Here is a 15,845-nt window from a genome sequence, read left to right on the forward strand (position 1 = left end):
AATCAAGTGGAGGGGAGCATGCCAATGGAACAGCAGAGGAGCTAAGGTACACCGAGTGGGTAGGGCCTGCCATCAGTGTTCTTAAACTCTAACTTGCATATTAAAGATCTCAGGTGCACCAGAGTGGGTCCTAGCCACTCGGTGCACCTTAGTTCCTTTGCTCTACTTCTCTGGACACTCTCCCTTCAGTTGATGCACAGTAGTCTTCTTGGTAGAGGGGTCAGGACAGTTAAGTGTATTGCACATGCACTGAGAATGAACAGGACTGCACAGGAGCAGAACTACAGAGTCAGGAGAGATTATGAACTGGACACCTGGCTCTGCCAATCAAGGGGGGGGGGGGCATTGTCCAGGAAAGCAGAGTGGAGAAGCTAAGGTGTACCAAGTGGCTAGGATCTACCATTAGTGTACTTAATATCTAACTTGCATATTGTAAAACAACTAATTCTCATAAAGACATCAATGGACCAGGATAAAAAAAGGTAAGTTTTTATTAGTAGAGTCAGCCCTGTTGACAGATACCTTTTAACGCGCACTATTGAACTAATCTGGTTTCATTAAAACCTACTATGTGCCCTATATTTTATGGTACATTTCCCATAAAGTTCTTCAATCTTTTCACTGTATCATTACTACATCCCTTGCAGTGTAATCCACAGTCTAACTACTGGTAAAATGAAAATCTCTTCCTTTGTTGGCAATAAAAATATATTTTTATTATATTTCATGTGTGCCCCCGGTCATCTGAGCTTTCGTAGCTATAGCTTTTTGACAGATCTTTGCAATGTCCTCTGATGTACTGTATTTACACACGGTAATACGGTCACTATAAAGATACCCTTTTCTAGCCATTGTATTTTCTTCTTACATTACAAAAGATGTACAGAACATAGCCCTTGGGAAGTTTAAAAAAATAAAATAAATAAATATATATATATATATATATATGTTGGTAAGGCTGATTAGTCAGCCTGCATTTGTGGGAGGGGCGGAGGCTCTTCATATACGAGCTGCATAACACATTTCTGGTTGGAAGTCAGATAGAATAATATCTTTCATCTATACTAATGTCACATGATTTTTATAACTACATATATTTTAGTTTTAAAATTGGGGAAAGGGGTGAATCCTGATTGGCATAATAATCCAGATTACCCACCACATAAGGAGTTCTACAGAAAAGTCTTGCATTCCTTAAAATAGTATTTTTTTTTATTTTGCAATTGTAAGGCTACTTTCACACCGGAAGTAAGGTACCTTATCCGGCAGGTTGTTTTCGCAGAACAGCCTTCCAAAACTCATCGGATCCGGTCTAGCCAGATAACACAGCATTCACCGCTGGAGCCCATTGACTATGCACCAGTTTTTGTCCGGCCAAAACCCAGCACTCATGCTGGCAACTGGCTAGATCCCATTATAGTCGATAGGGGAACAGCGATGCACAGCCCTATCTGGTTATGCCAGATACAGTGAACAGTCTGCTGAATACCTTACCACAGGTGTACAAGTAGCCTAAGAAGATTTAATCAGAAAAAGAGTTGTGACAGAGATAGTATATAAAAATATAATCACTATCTACCGAGTGTCACCCTGGTCAAGTCAGAGTGGCCTGTTGGTGGTCACCTGGTACTGAAAACCTGGGGCACATGCCATGCCAGTGAATCACCCTCCAGGAAAAAACATGTTTTTTTCCTGAATAAGTAATCATATTCAAATGGGGTCGTGAGGAATGGAGGATGCTTTTTGATCAAATTGTATAAGTACAGTATGCAACATAGGGGTAGGTATACTATAAAGTGCGCTGAGAAGCGATGTTAATTATGCTGAGAAGCATAAAAGCATAGTATTGAGGATGTGCAATCCAGTTTCACTCTTAGTATTTAACATTTCCTGTAGAATCTATTATTTTTTCCCTCTCTGATATCAGCACTCCTCCCCATTCGGCCCAGAGGATTTTAATTAGCAGGAGACTGTATAAGGGTGTATAAATTCCTAACACCTCTCAGTTGGAGTTCCTGAGAGCATGTGATAAGGTGAGCTCTGACAACTGTTCACATGGTGCGGTGCTGTGCGGCGGCCATTGTTGCTTTTGTGCTGTGCTGGTGGGACCCAGTGCCAGGGTGGCTGTTCCAGACAGCGTGGGCATTGTTTGGCTGCTGGGTCCCGGTACCTATTGGTGCAGTGCTGCGGCGCCAGTAGTCGCTGCACAGCGCTGTGCCAAATTTAGAGTAGGTTCCCACTCGAGGAGGCAACCTTGTCATGGTGAGTGGGCCTATGCTTTTTGATAAAATTGTATACCAATGCCTCATGTACAGCATGCAGCATAGGGGTAGGTATACAATAAATTGCACTGAGAAGAGATGTTAATTATGCTGAGAAGCAGTTATTAGATAAAAGCATAGTATAGTTTCACTCTTATATTTTACAAATCATATTCAGATGTATGCAGCAAGCATACAGTGGGGAAAATTTAGTATTTGATACACTGGTGATTTTGCAAGTGTTCCTACCTACAAATAATGGAGACAGGTCTGTAATTTTTATCGTAGGTGCACATCAACAGTGAGACAGAATCTAAAATAAAAATCTGAAAATCACATTGTATGATTTTTAAATAATTAATTTGCATTTTATTGCATGAAATAAGTATTTGATATAATATAAAAACAAAGTAATATTTGGTACAAAAACCTTTGTTTGCCAATACAAAGGTTAGACAGGAGGTCAGACGTTTCCGGTAGTTCTTGACCCAGTTTGCACACACTGCAGCAAGGATTTTGCCCCACTCCTCCATACAGATCTTCTCCAGATCTTTCAGGTTTCAGGGCTGTCACTGGACTACATTGAGTTTCAGCTCCCTCCAAAGATTTTCCATTGTGTTCAGGTCTGGAGACTGGCTAGGCGACTCCAGGACTTTGAAATGCTTCTTACAGGGCCATTTCTTAGTTGCCATGGCGGTGTGTTTCGGGTAATTGTTATGCTGGAAGACCCAGCCATGACCCATCTTCAATGTTCTTACTGAGTAAGGCCTCATGCACAACTGTTTTTCGGGTCCGCATCTGAGCCGCAGTTTTTGCGGCTCGGGTGCAGACAAATTCACTTCAATCTGGCCGCAAAAAAGATGTGGACAGCACATCGTTCCGTGGCCCCGCAAAAAAAAAAAAAGCATGTCCTATTCTTGTTCGTTTTGCGGACAAGAATAGGCATTTCTACAATGGGTCGCCCGTTCTGTTCCACAAATTGCGGAAGGCACACGGGGGCGGCTTTGCGGATCTGTGGTTTGCGGACTGCAAAAAAAACGGCACGGTCGTGTGCATGAGGAGGTTGTTGGCCAAAATCTCACGATATATGGCCCCATCCATCCTCCCTTCAATACGGTGCAGTCGTCCTGTCCCCTTTGCAGAAAAGCACCCCCAATGTATGATGTTTCCATCCCCATGCTTCACGGTTGGGTGTTCTTGGGGTTGTACTCATCCTTCTTCTTCCTATACACACGGCGAGTGGAGTTGATACCAAAAAGTTCTATTAGGGTCTCATCTGACCACATGACCTTCTCCCATGCCTCCTCTGGATCATCCAGATGGTCACTGGTGAACTTCAAACGTGTCTGGACATGTTCTGGCATGAGCAGGGGGACCTTGCGTGCCCTTCAGAATTTTAATCCAGGACGGCGTAGTGTGTTACTAATGGTAATCTTTACAACTGTGCTCCCAGCTCTCTTCAGGTCATTGACCAGGTCCTTCCATGTAGTTCTGGGCTGATTCCATGCTTTTCTCAGAATCATCCTTACCCCACAAGGCAAGACCTTGCAAGGAGCCCCAGACCAAGGAAGATTCATAGGGTACCTGTTATATTTTAAATCTATGTCTATTGAAAGTATTCAGAAAAACAAAGAGCTAACTACGATAAGACATTTATATCTCATACATAGGTATTACTTAACATTCCCCATATGTCTACCTTATGTTGGTATCATTTTGTACATGCCATTTTTTTTTTATAATGCTAGAACTCTTAGAATTTGAAAAGCCATTTTTTATATTTCCAAGAAAATTTTACAAAAACATTCTGAATCAGTTTGAGGGGCTTACATAATGGAAACCACGCATAAGATGACCCCATTTCAGAAACTACAATAATTAAATTAAAGCCAAATGGAGGTGAAATTTAAAAAGTTAACTCTTTCAGCAGATTTTTCATTTTGATAGATTTTCCCTGTAAAACATCAAAGGTAAACTGTAACACAAACTTCAATATTTATTACACTGAATTTGCAGTTTATAGAAACAGCCCAAATGTGGTTCTAAACTGCTGTATCGGCACACCGCAGGGCTCAAAAGAGAAGGAGCACCATATAGATTTGGAAAACTATACCCTCAAGGAATTTGTCAAGAGATCCAGTGAACACTTTGCCCAACAGGCATTTCATAGAAAGTGGGAACGTGAAAAATTTTTACATTAAAATGCTGCTTTAGCCCCACAGTTTTCATTTGCACAAGGGGTAACAAGAGGAGATGCACCCCACAATTTCTTAGCCATTTTCTCTGTGAATATAGCAACACCCCAAATGTGCTTGTAAACGGCTGTATGGAAACACTGCAGGACTCAGAAGGGAAGAGGTGCTATATGGCTTTTGGAGAGCAGATTTTACTCAAATGGTTTTCAGGAGCCATGTTGCATGAGCCATGATTTTCAGGGGCTAAATAGCCATGTTTGCAGAGACCCTGTGGTACCACTAACAGGGGAAACCCCAAAAATGTTATTGCAGTTAGGAAACTACACTCCCCAAGGAATATCTCAAGAAGTATAGAGAGCATTTTGACCCCACAGGTGTTGTACAAAATGAAAAGTGCCATTTTCCCACAGATATGTAATTTCAGTGCCCAATATTTTGTGCCTATTGTGTGCTAGTATGAAAGGACAGACCTCTAGTTATTATACTGTGCCTCCTGGTTTTAGAAACACCCAACATCTGTCCCTATTCCTTTGCTTGAATGTATGAGAGGGCTCAGGAGTAAAAGAGCCGAAGGACATTTTGACGACTAATGTGATGATTTCCACTGCTTGTGCTTAAGCTGTCAGGGTAAAGTTGTAAAAGGAACCCCTGAGAAGTGACCCTATTTTGGAAACTAAATACCTCAAGGTATTTATTAAGGGATTTTCGTGAACATTTTGACACTACTCGTGTTTTGCAAAAAATAATGCTAAATGGTGCCATTTTAATAGCAATTTTTCCACAGATATGCCATTTCAGTGCCCAATATCTTGTTTCCATTGCGTGCAGGTATGAACAGTCAGCCTTAATAATATTATGCTGTTTTTCCAGTTTTAGAAACACCCAATATGTGGCCCTATTCTTTTGTCCTAACGTATGAGAGGGCTCAGGAGTAAAACAGCACCATGAAAATTTTGAAGCCCAATTTGGTAATTTACACCGCTTGTGCTGACGCACAACTGTAGACGCTCTGGGTGAAATTATAAATTGAATCCCCTTGAAGTGACCCCATTTTGGAAACTACACCCCTCAAGATATTTATTAAGGGGTAAAGTGAGCATTTTGGCGAGTATTTTGCAGAAATGAAAGTCCGCTGCACAATGAAAGTGAAAATTGCAAGTTTTTCACACATGGCATTCAAGTGCCCAATATGTTGTGCAGAGCTGGTTCCATCTGAGACACATCACATTCTATAAATTGTTAGTCGGGTTCTACTAGGTATAAAAAATGTGGACATAAACTGATTTGGAGATCATTCTACGAACTGCTGTAATTATTATTTCACTTTATATGTGACTCTGTATTACATACATTGTATATTACTGTGATTCATAAAATAAAATAAAACATGGTGATAAAAATTCCATAAATAAGTGCACTGCGGACTTTACTCACCAAAGACTGTTCTTGCAGGCACAGACTCCCTGTTCAGCCAGAATGACACCTGAGACAAAATGACTGTCATGATGCAGGGGAGATAAGTCTGAATCACGAAATAACCAATTTTTCGCTTCAAGTGAAAATGTGTGGTCATAACCGTGTACTCTCCTGCCAGACAGAAAAATCCAACTGAGAATTTTGATCGCAAGGCAAATAATTCTTAGCACAAATGACTACACAAAGCATGCAATTCAGCACAAGATGTTCTCATTCCTCTATCTACAACAGGATCCCGTCATAGAAAGATAATAAACAAGGAACGTGATTTATTATTTAAATGAGGTTTGTATTATACATATCTTTTATATTTTGCGTTTTTTTAATTGTTTGAGTAGCCACATAAAAATACTGAAATATATATCTGTTGAACACAATGGCGCTAAAGCTCCCCATATACTATAAATATCTCTCCCAAGTCACTATCCCTCTCAACTTTGATAGCTCCCCCGTACACATACATGACAAGTATGGATGAGTGAACTGGTTAGTAATGAACCAGGTTCATTATGAATTTCTCAAAAATTAATCTGCAAAACAAACCCAAAGCTTTTCAGGTTTGCTTTGGATCGGTGGGGGAGGGCTGGGGCCCAGTGATGCACACAGGGGCTGGCATACATATTTTTTATCTCATTTGAACAGAAAGACAGCTGTGTTTAGTTTTTTTTAAACGCTGAGCAATTTTTTTCTGTGTATTATATCAGACCAGTGTTTTTAAACATATTGCATTATAGCAGAATCAATCACAGCAATAATGCCAATGTTATAACTGTGAAATTAATCACAACTAAGACAGTAGTCAGAAATATTTTACCTACGTTACTGTCATCATACCATCATTATATTGTTGTTGTAGGAGAGAATAATCTTATACCCGGTTTACTTTTTTTTTTTACACTAGAAAGGTCTTTTTAGTTTTTGCATACAGTAGTTACATGCACATAAGACAGTAGGCAGAAATCTTTTACCTGCCTTCCTTCATCCTTATTGTGTTGTGGGTAGGAATAATATACCAAGTTTACAATGTGTTTTTCACAGTAGAAAGGTTTTTTTTTGCTTCCGTGTACAAAACTCACTGTAGGGAGAAATCTTACTTGGGCCAATACTACATTATTCCCAAAGTAAATTGTCAATAGAAGTGTTTACTGTGTTTGTAGAAGGGGAAGGACATTTAATTGCACCTCTGTCTAAATGTTATAGACAACACACTTACAATTTTGCCATAACCTTTCCATAATTTGTGTGACTGTGTACCAAAACCGTGACTTTTTTTGTAGGAAAACCATGAATTAACATTAGGCATCATAATCAAATGTTTAAAATAGAGAAGAGTTCATAATCAAAAACAAAAGGCCTTATCCTACCAGAGCCACAGTAGTTGCAGCACCAGCTATCCAGAAGTAGAAGTAGTAAGCCACAGTTCTTACAAAGCACGACATTATCATTCAGGAGACATAGTATGACATTGTGGATTGGATGGCTCACACCATCCCTCAATCACACTAGGATGACATGGAGATCAATGCTAAGTTTGACAACATGCCTTGGATCCAAAAGCAACAGCATTCCTCCTGCTCCTCCTTTCAGCCCCAGAGAAGCCTTTCAGTGCCATCCTCACTGCTCCCTCCTAGTAGGACGCCTTCTAAGAAGAAGCAACAAAACCCCAACATGCCCTACAGGGGATAGTAAATTGAGTCTCCCTGTTGATGACTTGTGTGAGAGCATTCAGTGTTTGGACTGCCCTGAGGAAGAGATTCAGGTGGAGACAAGGCACAGCTGTGTTGGTGGTTGTGGTGGTAAAAGTGGCACCTGTAGCCCCGGTGTTGGCAGTGGGCACAGTGTTAGTGACAGTGGGAGTCATGGAAAATACAGAGCAGGGAATCAGGAGGGGGGTCAAGGAGTCCACCATGATGTATCACAGTCTAATAACAGTGGTCAGGAGGGTGAGGATGATGAATGTATGTTTGACAGGACATGAGTGCCAGATTGGGGTGCTTCCAAAAATTGTCCCCTATGTGGGGCAGATACTTTTTAAGCACAAATAATGTTATGTGAAAAAAGGTAGCTTGTTTGGAGACCAAGCATTCAAAAACTATGCCTTCAAAGGGGCAGAATACCTGCCCATATGACGTGCACAAGTGCTACTTCTCAGAAAAAAAGTGGCTTGTTGGGATCAAGCCTCCAAACATTATGCCTTAACGTGGGCTGAATGCACATGCAAGTGTTGTCAGAAGAAAAAGTGTCTTGTTCTGAACAAGGCAAGAAAAATTCTAGCCTCGTTCTAGAGCAGTAGGAGTGCAGTGTGGAAGGGGTAAGGTAATAATGACATGTGGCAGCAACAATATTGGCAGCAGTAACAGCATAGCATGTAACATACAAGGCAGTAGACTGGCCATCTAGAGATAGTAGTGGCCAGGGCTTGGACAACGAGTAGGCAAGTGTAGGGCGCCACTTCGCTACCCATAATGGCGGCACAATCAAGGCCGCATTTCAGACCTTTGGCTGCTAAACCTATGAGGCACTGTAAGGGTGCAAGAGGTCAGGATGATATTACTGTGACCTCTTGAGCCGGGTCTCGCATGATCAGCTCATCGAACGAGACCCGACGAAAGAGTGGTGATGTCAGACTGCCTCTGTCATTACATGGAATTTTTTTTTTTAAACACTAAAACTCACTGCTACTGGGAGCACCAAGAAGATGGTGGATGGAAGCATTATATGTACCTGTATTTAACTGACACTACAGGGGGGAGGGGGGCATTATGTACTCAGGGCACCATTATATTTAACTGCCATTACAGAGGGGGCATTATCTAATGGGGGGCACCAAGGAGGAAGCATTATATTTAACTGGCACTACAGGGGGGGGGGCATTATCTACTGGTGGCACCAAGGGAGAGCATTACATTTAACTGGCACTACAAAGGGGCACATTATATACTGGTACTAGAAGTAAAACTACAGGAGAGGTATTATCTATAGTGCTGATCGCGAATATTCTAATTGCAGATTTTTATCGTGAATATTGGCACTTCGAGAATCCGCGAATATCTAGATTTTTTTTCATCAATATCCATGATCCCTCACTGCTTCTTGCTTGTGGGCAAATGAGAAGGCTGCAATATCTTTGACTTTAGGAGTAGTGTTGATTGCAAATTTTCGTATCGCTAATTTTTATCACAAATTTTCTGATTGCCGTTTTTACAATCAAGAAAATAATGACTGGAGATCACGAATTCTCGATTATATGATTAATATTTGCCCAAATATTCGCAAAATATTGCAAATTTGAATATTGATTATCACTGATTATCTACTGGTACTACAAAGGGGCATGGGGAGTGTTATATACTAGCACTACAGGAGGAGCATTATTATATTCTGGCACTACAGGGGGCATTTAACTGCTGCTACAGAGGGGGGCATTATCTACTGGGGGGCATCAAGGAGGAAGCATTATATTTAATTGGCACTACGGGGGGGGGGGGGGGGGCATTTTCTACTTGTGACACCAAGGGGAGCATTATATTTAACTGGCACTACAAAGGTGCACATTATATACTGGTAATAGGGGTAAAACTACAGGGGAGAAATTATCTACTAGCACTACAGAGGGGCATGGGGAGGATTATATACTGGCACTACCGGAGAAGCATTATATTTTGGCACTAAGAGGGCATTATCTAGTGCCTTTACAGAAGGATCATTATCTACTGACATTACAGGCGGAGCATTATATATATATTAGAGATGAGCGAATCGAAGTTGACGAAGTGGAGTTTGATTCGAATTTCAGGAAAAATTTGATTTGCACCGAATCCGAATTTCCTCACACTTCGTGGTAATGAATCACATTTTTTCCTAAAATGGCTGCTGCATGTGTTAGGACATGGAGCAAGGAACTCTGGGAACGAGGGATCACCCACAATGCCATGCATGCAGCCAATCTTCAGCCAATCAACCCTGTGATGTCACAGCCCTATAAATAGCCTCTGCCATCTTGGATTCAGCCTTTTTTCAGTGTACTTAGCGCAGGGAGAGACATTAGCAAGCACTAGGGACAGTGGTAGAAAATACTTTAAAACTTTTATTTTGCTGTATAGAAGTTCAGGGAAAGAATAGGGAGGAATCATTCCACAGTATTGAAGCGAAACATGGTTTAGTGGGGAAAGGGTTACAGCCTGGGTAATAGGAACAATCCTATTACACCATGCTGCACTTATTTGGGATCCAAATTGCCATTATACAGCTGTGTAATTCCAACAAATCATTCTTGTTATTGGGGTGCAAAAGAGTAAAAGGAGTATTGGTGGTGAACTGTTTTCGATACCTCCTGGCGCAATAACACAACCTCAAGCAGTTGGAGACAATTATTTTAATTTGCATATACGTGACAACGCGTTTCGGAGTAGAAAAACACTCCTTTTTCAAGTCTAAAAAGTAGTAATAAGATCGATGCTGATAATGACGCTATTATGTTAAAGGAACAAAGACATATGATAATAATAGTAATGATAGTGAAATTTTTTCGTGTACACATGTAACTATATGTAGATTGAGTTCTTATAATTTTATAAATTATTTATTTTTATTTTTCATATATTTATAAAAATATGTTCATTTATTTATATTCATATTTTCAATTCATGCGATTTATCACCCTGCATATGAAATTGGGTGACTCATATTCATTTATCAGCATTTTTAAGGTTTATTAAAAACTGCCACTACAATCCGTGCAATGATCAGCTATCATTTTAATATATATACATCTATCAATTATGATTACTATCTTTAGTCAGCACATCTATGACGAACTTTAGTCACATAATTTTATTTCCAATTTTTAAATTAGACATTTTTGTTATTGTCACTATCATTACAATTATTATCATATGTCTTATTTGCCCTTGTGCGGTGCAGTTACATGTTCTAAAGCCCTTTTTGAGGTGTATTAGTGGCAAAAAATATATATTTTATTTGACGTTTAGCGGTGCAGGTATATGTTTTAAAGCATTTTTTTGGCTTGTATTAGTGGGGAAAAAAGGGCTTATTAGCCATTGTGTGCTGAAGTGTAAAAATTACAGCCCTTTTTGGGGTGTATTAGTGGCAAAATTTTTTTTTTTTTTGACGTTCACCGGTGCAGTTATATGTTCTAAAGCCCTCTTTGGCATGTATTAGTGGCACAAAAATATATATTATTTGCCATTCAGTGGTACAGTTATATGTTCTAAAGCCCTTTTTGGTGTGTATTAGTGGCAAAAAAATAAATATTATTTGCCGTTCAGCACTGCAGTTATATGTTCTAAAGCGTTTTGTGGCATGTATAAGTGGAAAAGAATAAGGGCCTTTTTGCCGTTCAGTGGAGCAGTTATATGTTCTAAAGCCCTTTTTGACGTGTATTAGTAGCCAAAAAAATATATATTATTTGCCATTCAGTGGTGCAGTTATATGTTCTAAAGACCTTTTTGGCATATATTAGTAGCACAAAGATTTTATTTTGCTGTTAAGCGGTGCAGTTATATTTTCTAAAGCCTTTTGTGCAGTGTATAGGTGGAAAAAAGTAAGGGCCTATTTGCTGTACAGCAGTGCATTTATTTGTTCTAAAGTCCTTTTTGGCGTGTATTAGTAGCACAAAGAAAAGTACTTGCCGTTGTGTAGTGAAATGAGAAAATTACAGCTCTTTTTGGAGTGTATTAGTGGCAAAAAAATATATTTGCCGTTCAGCGGTGCAGTTATATGTTCTAAAGCACTTTTTGGAGTGAATTAATGGCAAAAAATATATTTATTATGTGCGTTCAGCAGTGCAGTTATATTTTTTAAAGCCCTTTTTGGCATGTATTTGTGGGAAAAAAAATATACCGGTATATTATTTGCTGTTCAGCGGTGCAGTTATATTTTCTAATGCCTTTTGTGGCGTATATAAGTGGAAAAAAGTGAGGGCCTATTTACTGTTCAGGGGTGCAGTTATATGTTCTAAAACCTTTTGTGGCGTTTACAAGTGAAAAAAAATTAGAGCCTATTTGCCATTCAGGTTTGTGGTGTTTAAATTTCCTTTTAATTTATTTAATTGATCTAACAGTATGTCAGACAGAGAAGTGTCAGGCCTAAATATTTCTGGCACAGGCACAGGTGGCAGCAGAGTAAGGGGGCGTGGCAGCAGGAGGCCTAAACTCCTGGTGTTATCTAGCTGTCGTGTCTTGACCAGCAACCTAGCGGTTCTTCAATGGTTGACTCGGTAATCCACTTTGTCCCAAGTGACATCAGACACCACCAGCCAAGAGTCGGTGGGTTTGTCAGACACAACCCTTAGTTGGCATGGCCCGGGAGCAGGCCCTGTGCCCTCACCTCCCGTCCTCAACCTGCCTCTGTCCTTTTCTTTTCCTTCAGCCAGAGAAGTATTATATGCTGTGGCTTCAGCTCCACTATACAGCGAAGACGAGCTTCAAGAGGATAGTCAGCAGCTTCTGGACAGCCAAGATGTGGAGGAGACATCCGTTACTTCCTCCGGTAGGTGGGAAAGTAGTGATGAGGAGAATAGCATGGAAGCTGGTGTTGCGAGCGGTCAGGATCCTGACCCAGAGACTGTTGAGGAGGACATCAGTGACGTGCAGACAGTACTTGATGATGATGATGTAGCTGATCGCACTTGGGAGCCGGGTGAATTAGGGGCTTCATAATTATTGGGAGAAAAGGGTGTCAGCATGCCCGTTAGGCAGCGGCGGAGCCAACAAGTCGCTAACGTGGCGGGGAGTCAGCAGTGTGGCAGCAGTGGGAGGGCGGGATGCAAAAGTGCCTGGGGTAGACCACCTGCTTCGCAGGAGCCTAACTGCCCAGAAAGTACTGGTGCAGGGGTTCACGGAAGCAGCGGCAGTAGAAGATAGTCAGTGCAGAGTATTGGAGGTAAAATCACCTACTGCAGTGTGGCAGTTTTTTGTTAAGCCGCCGGAATAGGTAACCATGGCCATTTGTAGAATCTGTGGGTAGAAGGTTAACCGTTGCCCGGGTGCCAATGTGGGCACCACGGCCGTGCGTCAACATATGCAGCATCACCATAAAGTGGCCTGAGAGAACCGTGGCTCCGATGTGGTTGTCCAGCCTGCCGCAGTAATCGCTGCATTACCCAGTGGGACGCACCCGATTTCAGCCAGTCAAGGCTCCACAACCCCAGCCGAAGGAAGCTGTCTATCCTTACCATCATCTGCTAATCTTGATTCTCCTGCTCCTCCACCTACTCCTCGTCAGTCATTCCATCAGCAATCGATCACCAAAGCGATTGCCAAGAGACAACAGTATGCGTGCACTCATCCAACAGCGCAGAAGCTGAATGTGCTTCTGGCCAAATTGCTGGTGCTGCAGTCCCTTCCTTTCCAAGTGGTGGACTCTGCACCTTTCAGAAAACTGATGGCTTGTGCCGAGGTGGAGACTCCGAAGCCGTCATTTCTTTACCAAAAAGGCGGTACCAGCTCTGCACATGTATGTAGAACAGAAGGTGGGCCAGTCCTTGAGCCTGTTGTCTGCCAAAGTACACGGCAGCACCGAAGTGTGGAGCTGTAACTACGGTCAGAGACAATACATGTCCTTTACGGCTCACTGGGTCAATGTGGTTCCTGCTCAGCCACACCAGCAACTTGGTCAGGTGACACCGCTTCTGCCTCCATGTTCTCACACAGTTATTCCTGCGACAATGTTCTCCTCTGCCTCCACCTTGTACTCAACCTCACTGCAGGGACAATTCACAGTGCCCCTTTAGCATACCACATGTGCAGGGCACGGTGGTGTTACGCTGTTCTGCACCTTGTTTGTCTGGATAAATGGAGTCAGACAGGGGAGGAACTGCTCCGTGTCCTTCATCAAGAAATTAAATCCTGGCTTTCTCCACGACAACTCAAAATCGGAACCATGTTGACCGACAATGTGAAGAACATGGTGTCGGTGCTGCGTCAAGAAGGGCTGAGTCATGCGCCTTTCATCGCACACGTGTTCAATCTGGTTGTCAAGCGGTTCCTGAAGTTTTCCACCCATCTGCAAGACATCCTAAAAATGACCAGGAAACTTTGCATGCACTTCAGCTTCTTGTACACCGCAAAGCACACCCTCCTGGAGCTGCAGCGGCTGAACAGCATCCCCCAAGATAGGCTGATATGCAAAGTTTCCACCCGTTGGAATTCCACCCTCCATATGTTGGACCGATTGTACGACCAGAGAAAGGCCATAAATGATTTTTTGATGATCCAAGCGGACAGGAGTACTCCTCTGTGTAAATTTGATGTCAGTCTGTGGCAGCTCATGCATAACACCTGCTGTTTTCTCAGGCCCTTTGACAAGGCCACGTTATTTGTCAGTCGCCAGGACTACGGGATGAACAAGGTAATTTCAATGCTTCATGTCCTGTAAGATATGCTTGCAAATCTGGCTGGTCAGAGGACTGGAGACGTGGCGCCTAAATCCCATGGCCACATGAGCCCTGTGGGGGCTGAACTGGAGGAGGAGGACATTGGAGCAAAAGCAATGCATAGCGAAATGGGTGGTTTTTATACATAGATGACAGGAGAGGAGGAGCAGGGGCAGCCAGAGGAGCTACAGGGCGATGAGGAAGATGAGGCAGAGGACCCAGATACACCGTGGCAGTATGCAGTGGAGATGGAGACAAGGAGTCCCTCCAAGTCACTTGCACAAATGGCCCAATGCATGCTCACTTGCTTGCGTAGTGACAACTGAATTGTCAGCATGCGGCAGAGGGATGCCTTCTGGCTCTCCACCTTGTTGGACCCTTGCTACCAGTCCAAAATGGGACCTTTTTTACACCCGCTGAGAGGGAGGACAAACTGAACTACTATAGAGACAGCTTATGTAGTCAGTTGGCTGCTGCCTATCTGTGCCATTGTCCATTCTCTCGCAGGTCTGACTGGGGGTCCCTCTGCACTCACGTTCCTCTGCCATGGCTGCTGTGGCAGGGTGGGGGGGAGTAGGAGCCGTTCCATCTCCATCAGCAGCAACTTGAGTTTAGAGTCGCTGATGAGCAGCTTTCTTCACCCGCCTACAGAAGAAACTACTCACCAGCAGCAGCAGCAGCTAGATCTGGAGCAGGACCTGCAACAGCAGGTGGTGGCATGCTTGGACAGCACCTTACCACCCCACATTGAAGATCCGCTGGACTATTGGGCAGCCAAACTGGATTTGTGGCCGCAACTGGCAACGTTAGCCCTTGAGAAGCTGTCCTGCACGGGCAGTAGTGGGGGGCTATAGTTACCCCAAGAGAAACTAACCTGTCCACCCAAAATGTGGAGAGACTGATCTTTATCAAGATGAATCAGGCATGGAGCAGCCAGGATTTCCACCTACCAATGCCTGATGCATCAGACTAGATCATCCATGGTGCCACACCAACACTTTGACAAGAGAGACCAGTTTCTTCTGGCTACCTGCCTCAGCTACTATTCTGATGCTGCCACCGCCCTGATGCCACACATCTTATGTCAAGTGCTCCTTCTTTCACCCACCATCTTCAGTTGGTACTGGTATTGCCACTCACCTCCCCACTCAACAGGTCACTCTGTGGTCTCTTGATGCTGCTGCCACCTCACCACTCAGGTCTCCTGATGCTACTGCTGCTACCTCCACACTGTCATTGTGCCACCTTGTGGCCTCCTCCTGATGCTGCTGCTGCCACCACCTCCACACTCTGTCATTGTGCAACTCTGTGGTCTTCTGATGCTGCTTCCACCTCACCACTATGTCATAGGGCCAATCTGTGGACTTCTCGTGCTGTTTCCACACTCCCCACTTCATGACTGGCCCACTATTTTGCCTTTCTGCCTGGCTGAGATCATCATTTATTTGACCCTTCTTCTGATCTGTCAGAAGGAAGGAAAAATTAGATGCACAACAGATCCTGTCTGTGTAGCAGCTG

At 42.7% G+C, this 15,845-nt stretch overlaps 1 protein-coding gene across 1 annotated transcript in view; it reads right to left on the bottom strand.

The window, feature by feature from the left end:
* Positions 1-15,845, bottom strand: part of GABRA2 (gamma-aminobutyric acid type A receptor subunit alpha2) — a 228,773-nt gene that overhangs the window by 41,269 nt on the left and 171,659 nt on the right. The window contains exon 8 of the mRNA XM_044292642.1: positions 5,891-6,043. Coding sequence (XP_044148577.1) covers positions 5,891-6,043 — 153 coding nt within the window. The remainder of the gene's footprint in view (positions 1-5,890; positions 6,044-15,845) is intronic.

Source organism: Bufo gargarizans, chromosome 1 (genome assembly GCF_014858855.1).
Source record: "Bufo gargarizans isolate SCDJY-AF-19 chromosome 1, ASM1485885v1, whole genome shotgun sequence".
Classification (NCBI taxonomy): Eukaryota; Metazoa; Chordata; class Amphibia; order Anura; family Bufonidae; genus Bufo; species Bufo gargarizans.